Below are 16,844 nucleotides of genomic sequence, written 5' to 3'. Positions count from 1 at the left end.
CAAAAATTCTAGATTTGAAGCTTTCGTGACTGCAAGGATTCATATTCTTAGATTTTTTCGGTAAAGTCACGTAGGTAAAAATTTTAAATTATAATTAATAAAAGTAAAATAAAAATCACGACGTTTCGGAGGCAACACAAGCTTCCGTCGACAGCTGTATCAAGTAAATGAGCAACCTCATTTAGAGCTGTCGGGCTTTGACGGTTCCACCTGAAGACGGAAGCATGTGTTGCCTCCGAATCGTCGTGATTTTTATTTTTATTTTACTTTTATTAATTTTAATTTTTTACCTACGTGACTTTACCGAAAAACCTAAGAATATAATAGCAAAAGTTTATCTAAATCCACTACCAAAAACAACCTATATTAAAATGTCATTGTTAATTTATACAAATAACTTTGCTCAACAATTTCGAGTTCCAGTGCAAGTACTATCCAATTAAGAGGTTAAACTATTGGTTCTTGTGGCATTATTCCACAGCTTACTGAGACAACCTAACACATGCACACACATACGATTGGCACAGTGACAAACAACCCCGACTATGTAAATTACAAATAACAATTACTTATAAAGGCCAGCACAGCACAGAAGGAGGTGGTGTGGTCAGCACAACCACAACAAATATTTTGTTTCTCAGCACTGATGTTGGGATATTGCGACAGGAAATAATTTTATGGTGAGTCAAATTACGTGTGGTCCAGAACAGGTTAAGATATCGAATGATGCTGGTGATATAGTCATAAATAAAACAAGCGTCAGTAGAATTTCAGCAAAATCTTTGAACCAATGTGACAAAGCACTCCTGCACTTTGACTTAATTGCTAATTACATACAGGAATAGTCAGTCAACCTTTGCATCCATGTAGAGATTGTATTTAAACCATGAATCAGAAGGTTTTAGGCAGATTATAAGTGTCACTGGCATGGAGATTTTTTTAGATCATATATAAATAATTATTAATATATTACTAAAAAAAATATATATGGGATATACGCATACATGCGAATTTTAATAGTTCTAATGTACATATGTGCACACACTCGACCCAAAAACTCATCTGTAGGTACAAGCTCACCGATGCCTTCATTGTGTGCTGGAGAAAGCTGGTATGCCGCAGGTGCATTTATAATTATAATTACATATCACAATTGAAAAAAACAGCCCTAATTAGAGGCGCTTGAAAATTATGGTGACAAAGAACACACTTGTGCATAACTGCATGCTGTAAAAATCTGGGCTGGATGCAAATGTCTCACAGAATGGATAAATTAATATATAAACTGATTCGGACAAATGTAAAACCGAGCCCTCTGACAATATATCAGTTCACATGGCGTGAATCCTCGGCTCTCAATTTCTGAACCCCGTGGGCATATGAGCAGTTACCTGCTTTGGATGTTGTTTAGGAAACGGCAGTTGGTGATCAGTGCAACTTATGGCTTACGTTGGTGAGCTGTAGGCTTGTTCTGCAATGGGTCACTGAGCCAAGTGTGGGTATTTTAGCGGATTGGAGGAATTGCTGCCCTAACCTTTTCACTCCCTGCAATGCCCATTCACTGTCAGGACATCTAGGGTTCCATTTATATACTTGGGGATTTTGCTGTGATGGAATGTATCAGTGCCAGGATAATTTTAGCTGTTGCCCTAAGCCAGCCATATGCTGTTCTGGTTTGAGGTATGGGTGAAGAAACTTAGCGTGGGATGAAGGAATCTACCACAAATGTCATGACATCAAAGTACAATCCGTGCCCATGGTGAAAATGTATGCCAATTGGGATCTAATCGATCTCATATACACATGTTCTGTGTGAGTTTGTAATTGCATGTGCACTTTGCGGAACAGGTCTGATAGGAAGATAATTATCCTGCAAAAGAGCTCACTGTGCTCGTTTCTGAAGGTGATTTTGAGCCAGTTGTGGAAATCACACATTACTTTGGTGAGAGCTAGTCAATCCAGAGTAAATCCACTAAAATGCACATTTAATGCCCACTAAGGAGTTGATTGGGATGAAGATGGTTGTGATGATAATGAGCTGTATTGATCCCTGCAATGCTGTACAACTGGTCTTGCACATTTTAAGTGCACTCCTGTCGTGTTTTTGTATTGTAATTTACTGACCCGCCTCCTACTGGACATCTGCGAAAAAGAGCGTTATCGCTCATCGCTTTCCTCCAGTCTAAATAAAGATTCTGATTCTGATTCTTTCTTTGAACAGTTGGTCCTGCCCAGCTTGTGCATGTTTCTGGCCCCACCACTCCCATAACACATGTGCCATGCAGGCCTTTAAAGGCGCTCACCAAATTCAGCTGTTGCGCATCTCTGTGTAGGTGTATTTGTATATGAATTTTTATGAATGTGTATGTATTTGTATGACTGTGTGTACATGTGTATGTGTTGTGTATACAGTATACAGATTATAATATATATGTATGGTCGTGTTTCTATGGGGAGTGGTAGTGTAGCGGTTAGCGCGCTGTGCTACCAACCTCGCGACTCGGGTTCGATTCCTGCTCATGGAAAACACCAGTGACGATTATCTAAACCGGTCCCGGGCCCTCCCCTAGGTCGACTCAGCCTCACATTAGTACCTGGTGCAATGTGTAAAGATCACCACTGGGGAAACAAAGGCGGTCGGGATTGGTGTTGGCCACTCACCCCCTCGTGTGCTGTGCCGTCCTTTATAGGTGCTTGCTAACAGCACTTGCCCCTACAGCCTGTTCATGCTATACGGGGGATCTTAGTATTTGTTGTTTTGTGTGTCTTTGGTGGAGGCTCGTGGAGGATGCTACTGGGCAGTTGGATGCAGTCACCCTCCAATAATAATGGAGGGCAGAGGAGTGACGCTCACAACAACGAGCGGAGCACCAGGTGGATAAAATACAGCAAGTTGGCACATTAGGGGGCACAGCTGGTTCATCTGCCAGTCATCTCAGTCAGTCATCCCATGGCACCTGAGTCTGTCCCGTGACCTCCTGTCGGTGAGCCTTGGACACTTTACATGGCCTCAAAGTGCACCTGGCCTGGCGAATGGTGGCTGTTGTTGTTTCTGTGAGCCTGCATAAGTGGATATATGAATCATGTAATTGCATGTGTGTGGGCTGTGCAGGATTGGTCTAATTTAATAGCACATAATGTTGCCATGGACAAGAAGAGTATTTGAAATAATACGATGCTATATAGGGATACATTTTATATATTTTATAAAATTTCCAGTCTACTGCATTTATTTATTTGGAAGAACAAGCTGAATTGAAGAAAATTTTCATTCAAGTTTTAGGGAAGGTTATAAAGATAATCATGTTTTATTGTGCACACATCTACAGTTAAAACATTCATATCTACTATGAGTTCATAATTATATCGCGGCAGCCAAGGAACAGAATGTGTCCAAGACGACTTCTACTGAGTAAGTGGAGCGATTAAATCAGCTTGTGTACAAATACCAGATGGATTATAACATCAGCAGTCGATTGACTAAGGTTGGTGATAATGATGATTACCTTCATTCATTTACAGAATTCCATGAACTAGATTTATTTCAAACAGCCTACACCACCTTGATTACAAGGTGTATTGACAAGTGTGCATTCTGAAAGAACATCACAACAGCCTGTGATTGTAAATATAGAAATTCACAAATGTACAACAAACAAAATCCATATTTGACTGCTCTCCAAAGGGACGGTACTGATACGATACTGTCACAGTGAGATCACGCTTAGGAGTATTGCAATAACAGGATACTATTTCCAAACCTTATCTTGTCCAGGCAATAGCAACACACACATGGGAAATTGAAAAATGTATTGAATTTCATCTATCCACACATTTGTGTTCCATTAACTTCACAATGCCACATATAACAACTTAAAAAAAAACATTAACAATTCATTGTGTATTACAACTGTGGTATGAAAGCTCCAGTTGTCTCACTTGGATCACATCTCAACCTCTCATTTTTGCCACCATATCAATGTACGAATTGTATATTATTGAACTGCTTCGTGTGGAAAATTACAGCTGTGTTTCCATGAAAAACATTTAAAGTAGAATGTCACCTTAGTTTGTCATGTAATGCCATACAAGCTGCCATGATGTAATGGTTTGCACACTGACTAGCAATCCAGAGATCGCCAGTTCGATTCAAACTCCCAGCACAGAAGTTGAAACTATGGTTCAAGTTTCTTAAATCACGCTACCTGTAGTACACCACAGTTAGTTGAAGGGCAGGTTGCAGGTGGTGAGGTACAGTTTGGGTATTCCCAGCTCTTTCAAGATGTCTGGCAAGTGTGGAAAAGTAGGTCAAAATGCCCTATAGAGGGGCCCATCTGTCTGAAGTGGAACGAGCAGGAAATTGCAGGGCTGCACCTTATATTTTAAGCTAAGGGTTCAAACTACATTCGGTATTTTATGCAACTGGCCACTGGGCCTGGGATAAGCAAGACCAATTGAGTTTGGTAATAATAGTAATACAGCAGATGCTTTCTAAAATTCCAGACAAAGTTAAAGAGTGACAATGTAGATGAGGCATTGTGAATGTTTCACAGTACAACGACAGTACAGTAAACTTCCTAATCGTATTTGTAATGGTGTAATTTGCAGCAATACTGTGTTAATGGTAATAGTACCTCACATCTCCATATGTGAAAAGCTAAGCAGGTCTGGCCAAGTTGGTATCATACTTATATGGTGATTTCTGAGGCAAACTCAAGTTGCGACAGGATGTGGTGTTGGCTGCTCATTAGGGAGGGGGGCACTTTCCTCATTTAGCTGGAGATTGACCAATGGCCCAGGACTCTGCCTTGGGGGAACGCAATGCTGCAGTGGGAGCGGGGTTCTTAAAAAAGACACTAATCTGAGGCGCTGTCTACTTTGTACACATTTAAGGCCCAACAGTTGTGTTAACTCTAGCATATTCTTAGGTTTTTTCGGTAAAGTCACGTAGGTAAAAAACTTAAAATTAATAAAAGCAAAATAAAAATAAAATAAAAATCACGACGTTTCGGAGGCAACACAAGCTTCCGTCTTCAGGTGGAACCGTCACAGCACGATTGCTGTTTCAAGTAAGATAAATTCCAAGAAAACAGTCCTTGTATATATACTGGTTGAGGGTGGGAGGAGCCAAGGCAGGATATTATTATTGTGAGGTTCGGTGCGGCTGAAGCACGCTGCTAGGAATGAGCCTTTGTTGTGTAGACCTTCAACCAGTATATATACAAGGACTGTTTTCTTGGAATTTCTCTTACTTGAAACAGCAATCGTGCTGTGACAGTTCCACCTGAAGACGTAAGCTTGTGTTGCCTCCGAAACGTCGTGATTTTTATTTTTATTTTTTACTTTACTTTTATTCATTTTAATTTTTTACCTATGCGACTTTACAGAAAAAAACCTAAGAATATGAATCCTTGCAGTCACGAAAGCTTCAAGTCTAGAATTAACTCTAGCATCTTTGTTTATATTTTTACACCTTTGCATTAATGAGCTGTATGGCCTGATCACACATAACCCCTGTTACATCTGCGTGGTTATTTTCAAGCCTAAATATTTCCCCTGAATGATTATATAACTGTTTTGAGGATAAATAGTTTGTGACTCACCAATCTTGTCCATCATAATCGTCAACCACGATCTATCCAAAGCTGGATATAGAGCTCCCCGAAGCGTCGCCATCCGTCACAGTCACACAATGAAACAATTATTCTAGCTCTGCCATCCATGCTGCTATCATTGTTGCATGAAATCAAAACCTCCGCTTAAGTGCGTTCCCTCCTTTTGTCTGTCACTCTGTCGTTAGTCTTGACCACCAGCCATCATTCTATCTAGCTACTTGCTCTGCCAAAGTCCAATTACTTTATTCAACGGTTATTGTAATGATTTGAACATCAATATCACATCATAGTATATGACAAATAAAGTAATTTACAGTCAAAGCAAAAGTGGGCCAGTTCACATTTCCCATGGAGAGCTTGAGTAAAGTGTGAAAAAGAGATTCATTATGAAGCTCACATAAAGCGATCAATCACTCAATTATGTACATTGCACACAATGGGTATGGAATCCCCAGACAACTCAGGCTCGTTCATTTCTCCTCAACCTGGGGCTCTAGATAAGGAACCCTGGTGAATTCCCATGAACGTTTACGACCACACTCTAGAGGGAAAAGATGATGCATAGGAACAAGTTTGTATTTCTTCACACTTGAGCGCTATGTTTGCAGGTATACTAGAGGTCACGAGGAGTAGGAAACGGTGGGAGGTAAAATACCTGCCATATTGGGGCACAAAGGCAAGCTGGCAGTGGTAGTTCAAGGCAGCACATTGAACCTAACGCTTGGGCCACCATGGCCCCACAGTTCATTCCTCTACTTGTGCAAGAAGAACACCTGCAAACCCTCCTCCTCGCCACGCTACCACCCACCCACTTAACCATCTCCAACCCCCCCCCCCCCCCCCCGCTGTATTACATCCCAACCCCTGGTCCCCAGAATCCATCTACATTTCCGTGCCCACTCGCACAACACAGATGCCGAACCGCACCCCTCATCGCTCACGCTAATGGCTTTACCAGATATCATTTCAGCCCACCAATCCATCACGCTTTAATTGCATCAGCGGAATAATAAGCGGCCTAAATATGGCAAACTGCGGACGGCGTCTCTTGCGGCTGATAAACCCACTTTAATTATCGGCCATTAGTGACGGCACCACCACCACCCATGTTCTCCCCACTCCCCATTGTGGTGGGGGGCTCAACGTTCTGGCTAGCCCTCATGCACTCTCTTCAAGTGTTCTCCCACTCCCCACGTGATGACCACTATAAATCGCGATTTAAAATCCGTTTTCTTTTGTGATTTACTCTATTATTGGTAAATACAGAGGTTGTGTAAAGTGCTCAATAAACTTGGAATTATTTCGCGAGGCTGCAGAAGCTGTCAAGGATGTAGTAAAAAAAAAATCTTAAATGCACAATAATAACTAAGCACAAAAAACAATGGATTCCTCTTTAATATTTTGAAGTATTTTTTTCATGTTATATATTTTTATGATCTATATATGTGTAATGACAGTTTGCCATCTGGTGGCGAGGGGTGCTAACTAAGGGTATGGGTGCAGGATAGAACGACACATATGCAAGCGACCACAAGGGGGGCATAACTGGGCTAAGGGTCAAAGAGGGGATCGAACTGGAATCTCCAGGAACCCGCGAGAGAGTTCCAAAAGAGGGGCGTGGCCAAGGGTGGGGCTTGGCCATGCTGGGTGAATATAAGGAAGAGGCAAACGGGGGTTTGGGGCTGTCGTGGGGGTTCGGGTCCTGGCTGTCGTTACTGTCATTGTTGCCATCTCTTCGTCGTCGTTGCTGTATAGCTAGCCAGCTATACAGTCTTCATCGCCGTCGTCACCATATAGTCAGCCAGCTATATGGTTGTACGTCGCCAATGTCGCTGTATGGATGGCTAAGCTATAAGTCAGTCAGCGCTTATATTACTCTGTGACCCTGTCATTAAGTATTAAGAAAAATAAGAAACCCTCTACAAGTCGTGTCTCGGAAGTCGTCTCATTACATATGTAATGTAAATTCAAAACGATTCGATAGCGAGAAGCTTAATGTTACATCAAATTACTTATACAGTATTGCAGTTAATGCATTACTATGAGTCAGTACACAAGGTACTGTTTACATCTGATATTCACAAGTTGACTTTTTAGACCACTGCTTGAATGCACGGATGTTTGCAGAATCAACGCACTGTCTGCGTAAATTCAATCAGCAATTGACGGCGGTAAAAAGGCACTCTTTAGTGTTCAATGGCAGCACATTAACACGACACACAATCTCAGTTGCAGATGCCAGGGGAAAATTTTAAATGCACAAGGGCACAAATTGTTGAGTCAAACACTCCAAAGCACACACCATATCCAACGCCGCATCACTACCATCATGATATACAGCGGCAATTAGTAGCATTCTAAGGGGGCCCACGAGAGGGAGTGTTGGGGGATGTGGTGATGGTTGGGGGGCACAGGATAAACAGAGTTTGTGGGGGAAGAGGGTTTATGAGCGGCGAGGAACCGAGGTGAGCTAAGTCCCGTGAGCCGCACCAGCAGTGAACACACTCTGATTTGTAGCTCTTGCCAGACAGAAGCCAAATAGGATATATTTCCGAGTGGACGAGCCGAGAGCATCCATAATCCAGGGCACAATTTTAAGTCACCCGTGAATAATTGATGCTGTAATGTACTGGCATTCAGGGTGAGGCTCCTGTGCATGAGGGTTACTCATATGCTAAGTTTGCACGATACTCGCATTACATATTAATACGCTGTTGTGATTAATGTATCCCAGAGGTGCTGTGAAGCTAAGAGAAACAGCACAATGTATTTTGTTATGAATGAGATTGTGTGTATGTGTGCACATGGGTATGTGCATGTGTGCGTTGTGTGAGTCTACAGGGCTTGGCAGGTAACATGCAGTTTTGGCAACCCAACCTTGGAAGAAAAAAAACGAGTGGGACAACAGGATAATGTACAACGGATGTCTTCTTCTCAGTGAGTTAATAGAAAGGAACGTGGATGAGAGACATTGGAGGCTGAGGTGGAATACTCCTGGCCATTTTCTCGTGCTTCCCTCAGCCATTACTAATGGTCTGCAAAATGTGTTCTTACTGAACACAAATATTTCTGTGTTCACACCCACCCCATGAATCGTGACAACCTCCTTCTTTATGAGACAATTGCTGGATGTACCACTGCTATTAGAAGGTCAATACAGATGCCTGGGAGGTGTTCCTTGCCAATATTAATGACACACTGGACACATTTATCACGGATGTGTTCATCAGCGTTACTGTTACTGTTGGCATTCACTGCACACATGCAAGTGCCATCAAACGGCTGGGCAATCAAGCAGCAAGCTCACCACACTCACGGCTGAGATAATAAACATAAAAGTTCGACAAGTTGATTCACACCTCTGACTTTTTGCACGGCGTTGCCCAAGTGTGTGGTCACCGGTCGCAAGTGGTGCATTCATACCCAATCAAAATCATTCAACAAAGGTCATAAAGGGTGCTGTAATTTGACAACTGACTCAAATCATCTGCTCTGCAAATGAATCTCCAAATATGAGCTCTGCACATCCTGATAACTAAAATGGAGGTATCTCAGCGGATCAATCCATCCGAAATATATATAAAAAAGGTGAAGTCGTCATTGTAGGGCTATTTCATGTGTTCAGGTTGTAACGCCACATGTTGTTTGGGATGATGTCCCATCACGTGAAGAAAAACTTCGGACATCGTACCGCACAAAACACGATACAACACAAAAACACATCGGAGAGATATACAGCACAAATGCCAAAACTAAGGCAGTAGTATTTCATTGTAGGTATTTCAATGGAGCTACGGGCACAAACGAACTAGCCAGTGCTCTCCCACCAATACTCACTCCTCTTTCTCCTTCCCCTTCACCCCTGACCATCCACTTCCATCACTTGTTCCAACTTCTATCAGGCCTAGGGGCTCAGATAACTGTAAAAGGGTTGTTAGCTTCAGTCTGCCCCGTGGTTCCCACCCTAAAATGCATTCCAACCGTTCTAATAAAATGCGATGTCATATAAATCATGCGCAGTTTTTCATCAACAAGTCCCAAATCCCAGAGCTAATAATGAATATCCTGGTTAATAAAATATATCTAGAAAGGTGTTATTTAATGGATGCTATAATTATGCCCAGTTAAAGTAACCAATGTCATAAGGGAATCACTAACATTAGACAGTTTTGTGCAGAAGTTCAAAACTGTAAAAGCAATGGAAATAGCTTTCAGGGAGCTCTATTTAGCATATGATTAACAATGCATTATTTATTCTGCAGTCCACTTATCGTCGATTCAATCTCCCGTCGTGGCAATATAAAGAATGGGCAAGTTTCTAAAACTCCCCCCGGGGCCCACCCCTGCTTTTATCAACCCAGCAGTATAAAAGGGTTCACCACAGATAATTTGATCAGTAGGTCTCATATGGTGAGGTAAAGTGTGTGTGAGTAACTACACCTCTTCCAAGATATCTGGCCAGCGTGGAAGGGTAGGCCAAATACCCTGTAGAAGGGCTCTCCAGAGCTCCAGTGTCTTGGGAATAATTTTCCCGCTTTAGAAGAAAATGTACCCTGTTGTGTCACAATCTTGGTTGGTTCCCTGACAAGACGATGGGTTCTGAGTGCTAGAATTATATTTCTTCACTTTATGACACAACTCATAATACAAATACAACGCTATTAGTGATGACATTAAAATAAAACATATTTAAATAAGAAATACGCCTCTAAATCTGACTATTCACACAATATCCTCACCCATCCCTTTGCCTCGCAACGTGAAACGAAGGTGTGGGAAGAGATAGAGTTGTATGTATATTTAACTTCTTTCATACCTTATGTAGCCAACTGTGCTAATCGGAGGTGCGGTTGAAAGAAAACTAAACATAAAAAAGAGTTATAAAGAAATACGTTTCAATCTAGATTTAAAAGTGCATAGCTCCAGTGGCTTCCTAATATCGGAAGAGTGTTCCAGACGGCCGCAGAAGCGCATCTGAGAGCGGGTGATGCAGTGACCATCTTTGCTCGATGGTTAGCCAAAAGCCGCTGTGAGAATGACTAGAGTTTGTGTGATGGTTTATGCTCCTTGATGAGATCAGCAAGGTATCGGTGGTTCATTTGTGGCAATAACTTTGTGAGATGCGCCCATTGCTCACCGCCTGGCAGATGCGCAAGTCCACGGGCTTGAGGTCGTTACGAACGCACTCCAGGGCACGTGCCCGGCTGCCCTGGCCACACACCGCAGGGCCGCCCAGCACGCACGACCCCCATCCTGCATTGTGAGCAATGCACAGAGAGCGTGCATGCCACAAGAGAGCACACACACATATATAACAGCACAGTACGCTCTTTTCTTGACCAGGTGACAGCTCTTCGGGATCCGTGAGCTTTACAGTAGAACCCCTCTTAACGACTGTAATTGGTTCCACAAAATCGGTCGTTAAGTGATTTGGTCAATAAGCGAGTATAGGAAATAAATGTTAAAGGCTTAATTCGTTCTGATAGCATCGAAAGTGACCCTTTTTCACCCAAAAACAATACTTTATAATATTGAAATAATGGAAATTAATACATAAAGATACTAACAACATTATAAGAAAATAATATTAAAATAAATATCGTTAATCAATGCATTCATTAAAATTGAATGTACCAACAACAGCCCATCGCTAACAGGGGAATGGTCAGTAAGCAAATACATTGGGCTCTATGGAGGCCCGTCGTTAAGTGATTAGTCTTTAACAGGGGTGCTCATTAAGAGGGGTTGTCCTGCATTTTTAAATGACACCAGGATGACTATAGAGTTACACCGCATATGATTTTAGCATCTGGTCAGATAGAGTTTGAATTTTATCACATTTTAAGCCAATTTTCACCTTTTGTTTTACGGTTATTTGTGCTTGATCACTGTGTTACATGATGTCTCCTCCATACCAATTGATGGGAATAGCTGTTCCTGTACAGCGTCTAGAGTCCCTCCTAGTATTAGGATGCTATACAAATATAATTACTAATATAGTTGTTAAGGGTAAAATACGACTTTTAATGGTTTTACATCACTTTATACTTTGAGATTTGGGTTGAAAACGTGAGCACAAAGGCTTAATTGAATATGCCTTGCCAAACCATGTTATATTAATTCGACTTTACAACACACATTATAGTTTGGTAATTCCCTTTAGAAATTAGAGTGGGTGCAGGAAATTAACTGCAGACTCTAAGTGGAAACAGGACTGAGTATCCGGCCTTAGCAATTTTACAAACCACTTGAGCACATAAAAACAACATTTAAAACATGCACCAAATATACATCGCCTTATCCAAACACGTATACCACAATGCCCAAGCAGAGGAACTTTCCTTCCAACTCCCAGTACACACCACTGTAAGCCAGTAGATGGATACATACACGAGTAAAATTATACTTGTGCATGTCGTTATTAAACACACTGATGTGTGATTATCAAGTCAACTTCGTGGCTCCTCGGCATATTATTGTGAAGCACAGAAGCGAGATATTCTTGGATCAACACTGCACACACCTGAACCCTATAGTCCAATTTGTCCATACAACCATTAGGAAAACAATGGAAACGGAAATCAGAGGACACAACACAAAAGTGAATGACGATGTTGCAATATATAATGGCAGCATATAAGCAGCAACATTTAAATGCATGATTAGTAAATAACAAATTGTGGCCCTTGAGGGATAAATATTGAACAATAATGCAATCAGAGCTGTATCGGAGGCGGCAGAAGGCAGCAGTCAGTGGCTCTGGATGAAGAGGAAAGACCCCAGCTGGGCCCCGAAGTGAGAGGGCCAGGAGGTATGCGGTCAACAATGCTTGACTCAGGGAGGAGGACGCCCCTGCCATGCATAGTTCCATGGGATGTTGGCTATCAACAACAAGGCAACTCCTATGACTAATTGGGAATGGGACGCAAGCATAGGATTGATCACCCTGTCGCTGGCCGCCTTTGGGGAGGGTGTATAGTATGAAAGGCCGAAACACCCTAGGAACCAAAGGTACACTACTGACGATGCGCTCCCCAAATTTCACCAGGCTCACTGTTCATGAACTCTTGGAAGTGCTTGCACAAAGGATAGTGTTCTTGGAATCTGAATCATGCTATGGAAGGATTATTACGCAGATTTCTAAAGCATAAAAATTACAAATCATATACTTTAGGGGAAAATATTGTTTAGACAACGAGGAGACTCCAGATGTCAAACTTGAAGAAGTAACTACCACCCTTCAGTGTGAAAACATCGAAATCTCCCAACCAGATAAAATAATTGTGAACACCATCAAAGAAGTTAGACCATCTTTTAAAATATGATAGGCTAAACTAAATTTGACTGATAAATTAAAAGATCATTAGTGGAGTGATGCCTCAACCATTATTCTCTTCAAAAAGGAAAAATATACTGATTTGAAACAGATAGATCAATAAGCCTCCTATCACAAGCCTATAAATTGTTCACGGAGATCATCGGGAACCAAATAAAGGATAAGGTATAGGCCAATCAACCAGCAAGCTGGATTTTGAAATATTTTCTTCCATTGACCACATATATACTATCAATTAGATCTTAGAAAAGATAAGCAAATACCAAATATAATTATGCCTGGCTTTTGTAAATTATGAAAAAGGCATTTAATGCAGGCAAAAGTTGTGCAATTTTCACAAACTAAGGCCGTAATAAAGCAAGATGATATAGAAATGGCCAAAGTCGTCTATAATAAATGAAAAGTTACAATGAGGTTGCATGAATAAGCACCAAAATACAAATCCAATGAAGAGTGAGACAACGAGACACTCTCTCACAATGGCTATTCACAGCCGAATAAAAATATATTGTCCAAAAATTAGACTGGAGTAATAAAGGCATAAACGTGAATAAAGAAATGATTAACAATGTCATGACATAGTCGTTATAATGGCCAATGGAAATTAATTGTGGGAAGGAATTGAAGACGAACTTAACAAATATAATTGCAAAGTTAGACAACTCAAAAACTCAACTTGGAAAACCAATAATAACATTCATAGCTAGAACAATTATTTTCGGTAGGATCTGAATAAAAATGATTAAATAAAGAGGGAAATGAGAGCACAATATTTTTGTTAATTGTTTTAGTGAGAAGCAAAATACCAGTGCTTGAAGTTTTCAGTCAGTGCATATTACCTCCCTATGATATATGTATTACAAAGTTCAGCACGTACACGCAATGTATTTATTATGGGCTAGCATAAAGGAGTTATTTAACTCGACAACCAGAATGTGCTACTAAAGTTGTAATGCACACGCTTAAAATGTCCCTTCTCAGAACATTTGACGAGCGTCGCGTCTGAAAATGTGTTTCCCTACTACGTTTAAATGAATAATAAAGCATTGATTTTTTCTTTGGGAAAATGTTGGCAGAGCGGTGTAGTGGCTACACAACGGCATATGGCAGCAGTCCAAAAAGGGACGATAGTAATTACCAATCCAATCGACAAGTGTCCCTTCAGGAGTCTAAGAAGTCTACTGTTTTGATCAACGAAAGCTGTCTAAAAATCTTACCAAAAATAAATCCTCGATTTAAGACTTCAAACATTCTTGAACAAGCACATGAGCAGTCGATTTGTCAATCCACTTCTGGATGATGGCCTCATCACACCGTGCAGTGAGGGTCATGCCGGCTGGTGAAGGTCGGGCAGCAGTACAGAACATTTAAATTTGAAGCACTGCTCACTATTGGCCACAGCACCTTTTACACCTGTTACATGCATGGTGGTCACGCATCCAAGCACTACCCAGGCTCAACTCTACTTTGCTTCCAAGGTCTGACAGGTTTGGGTGCATTCTGAGTGATTTGGTCATCGGTGTTATTTTTACGTGTATTGCTTATGAACACGAAACACAAAAAATGTTTGCATGGCAGTCAGCTATAAAAAAAAAACAGCAGCAAACATCATAAAGCACAGTTGTGGGCATAAGCAAACCGATACGCACACGCAACCATGAGTTCACACATACACACGCACCGGTCGCATTGTAGTGATAGTAGAAGCAGGAGTGCTGTGGGGTGCATGGCTCTGACTCGGTGTCATCGGGGCACATCTCTCCATCTGCTGGCATTCGCTGTATGAACCGCGAGCGGATCCGCACAGTATCAACCTCGCACGGCTGCACACAAAAACAAAGGCACAGATCTCTCGTGTAACCATACAGACTGCTGGGGCAGGTTCTGTTAGTAAGCACCTATTTAGGCCAGGAGTGGTGCAAGGCATAGTTGGTGCAGCCATCACCACACCCAGTGCTCGTGTTTGCACAATGTGACACATACCCATGGAAAGGACACATATCAATCTTAAATAGAATATTAATATATGACTGTTGACATAAGAGATAACAACCAGCCAAGTCAGGTTTCGATAATAACGTGTCATTGATTTAATCCATAGTTGGGTTCATCGAACAGTTGTGCGAACCATGGTTCCACAACTCCATATACACAACCCCCGTACGCCACTAAGTGGCGGTTACATCACTACGGCACTTGTACCAGGCTAGATGCACCTTGATGCCATATGAAATGTTGAAGCCTCGCTGGCAGGTCATGGGACAGACCCAGGTGTTATGGGTTGACTGAGTGAAATGACTTGCACCAACTGTACTCCCCACTGTGCCACCTCATTGCATTATATGTGCTTGTTGTTGTGAGCATCACTCCTGTCTTTTATTGTTGTTGGAGTTGAAAATCCCTCCGATATCCCAGTAGCGTTCTTCACAAGCTTCCTCCACACAGGCTGATCTTGACACTGCTAGCAACAGCCATATGCCGTCCAATAAGCTCCACAACTTTCTGTACCTCATCAGTCCATCTCTTCTCTCGCCCGTGCCACAAAGTTTAGCCCACCTCTTTCCAGCCAAACAAAAGCTGATTGGGGATGCGGTAGCAAGGCATGCAGGCAAGATGCCCCAGACAATGCAGCCTCACCTGCCAGAGGAGCTCACTGATGGGACTGTGTCAAGATCTTTCAAGGATATCTGACCTCCACACACAATTCAGTCTGGTTAAACCCAGGATGGATCATAGGCAGGTTTGCCTGAAGGTTTCTACCAGTGCAGATATCAATTTAAAGGGATCCACGTTTCATAGGCAAAGATAAATGATTGCGTTCGAGAAGACACAAAGTTTCGTATGAAGTGATAGGCCAGGTAGTATTTATGTTACACAGCTTATTTGGAGTGACACCTTCACTGCCAAACTGGAGTAAGCACACTGCCCAGGAAAACTTTTATAACATCTCCACAACTGCTTTATCACTTATGAGAATTGTAATGTTTTCAAATAGGATTCACAAATCAGACATTACATAATCTCCACTAAATATTTCCATGAATATGCCCAATACAGTATAGTCAAATTAACGTACATGTTCAATTACTTGGACAATGATCAACCGTAACATGCGAGTGCACGAGCACACATGGGGCTGTTACTGCAGTGTGTAGCCTATTACCCACAAACAAATAGCAACGACTTCACACTTACATGTAGTGGGAAACACATTCCTGCGGAGGGAGCTGGTAGGAACGTTGGGTTGCTCGGTCAATGGCCTGCAGGGTCAACGGCGGCGTGGTGTATTCCGCAAATATGGCCGACTGTGAGGGCGGGCACAAGCCGGCGTGAGTAGGTTAAACGTACGGGGTGACCAGCCCCTCCCCACCCAGCCCCACCGCTCCCACCCCCCACCTAACCCCACCCTCCACCCCCCACCCAGCCCCACCGTCCCCACCCAGCCCCTCCCCACCCTCCCTTCCCCACCCAGCCCCTCCCCACCCTCCCCTCCCCACCCAGCCCCTCCCTCCCCACCCAGCCCCTCCCTGCACGACGGACGGACACAATAATCCCCTGTTGGCTGGTGTAACCAGGAGGTTCCTACCAGTAATATAGTCCTGATTAATTTCACGTCACTGTTGATATGCAGTAAGAAATCAAAGTATTCCATTAAAACAGTGCTTAAGGCAAACCCATGGGCTGAGCATATGTATTAAATATACATTACACAAGATAATGCACATGGCAGAATGGGCCTTATCGTAATTGCAATTTTAATTACGTATTTTTTTAGATTTTGAGTATTTAATATAACTGCTTTTTATTGTCTGGGGCAATTACGCTTTCTTTATTGAAATATATGTTAGCTGTTCATAATTAAACACAATTTTATGAGTTTTTCTATGTTTATC

At 42.1% G+C, this 16,844-nt stretch overlaps 1 protein-coding gene across 1 annotated transcript in view; it reads right to left on the bottom strand.

Moving 5' to 3' along the window:
- The window catches only part of LOC133344936 (thrombospondin type-1 domain-containing protein 7B-like), a 381,310-nt gene that overhangs the window by 30,623 nt on the left and 333,843 nt on the right, over positions 1 to 16,844 (bottom strand). Inside the window, 2 exon segments of the mRNA XM_061555265.1 lie at positions 10,753 to 10,868; positions 14,633 to 14,774. Of these exon segments, the coding sequence (XP_061411249.1) occupies positions 10,753 to 10,868; positions 14,633 to 14,774 (258 nt within the window).

Source organism: Lethenteron reissneri, chromosome 21, assembly GCF_015708825.2.
Source record: "Lethenteron reissneri isolate LAM-NWPU_2019-01 chromosome 21, ASM1570882v1, whole genome shotgun sequence".
Taxonomy (NCBI): Eukaryota; Metazoa; Chordata; class Hyperoartia; order Petromyzontiformes; family Petromyzontidae; genus Lethenteron; species Lethenteron reissneri.
Note: the sequence above shows the minus strand (reverse complement) of the source record. Positions and strands in the feature narration are given on the sequence as shown.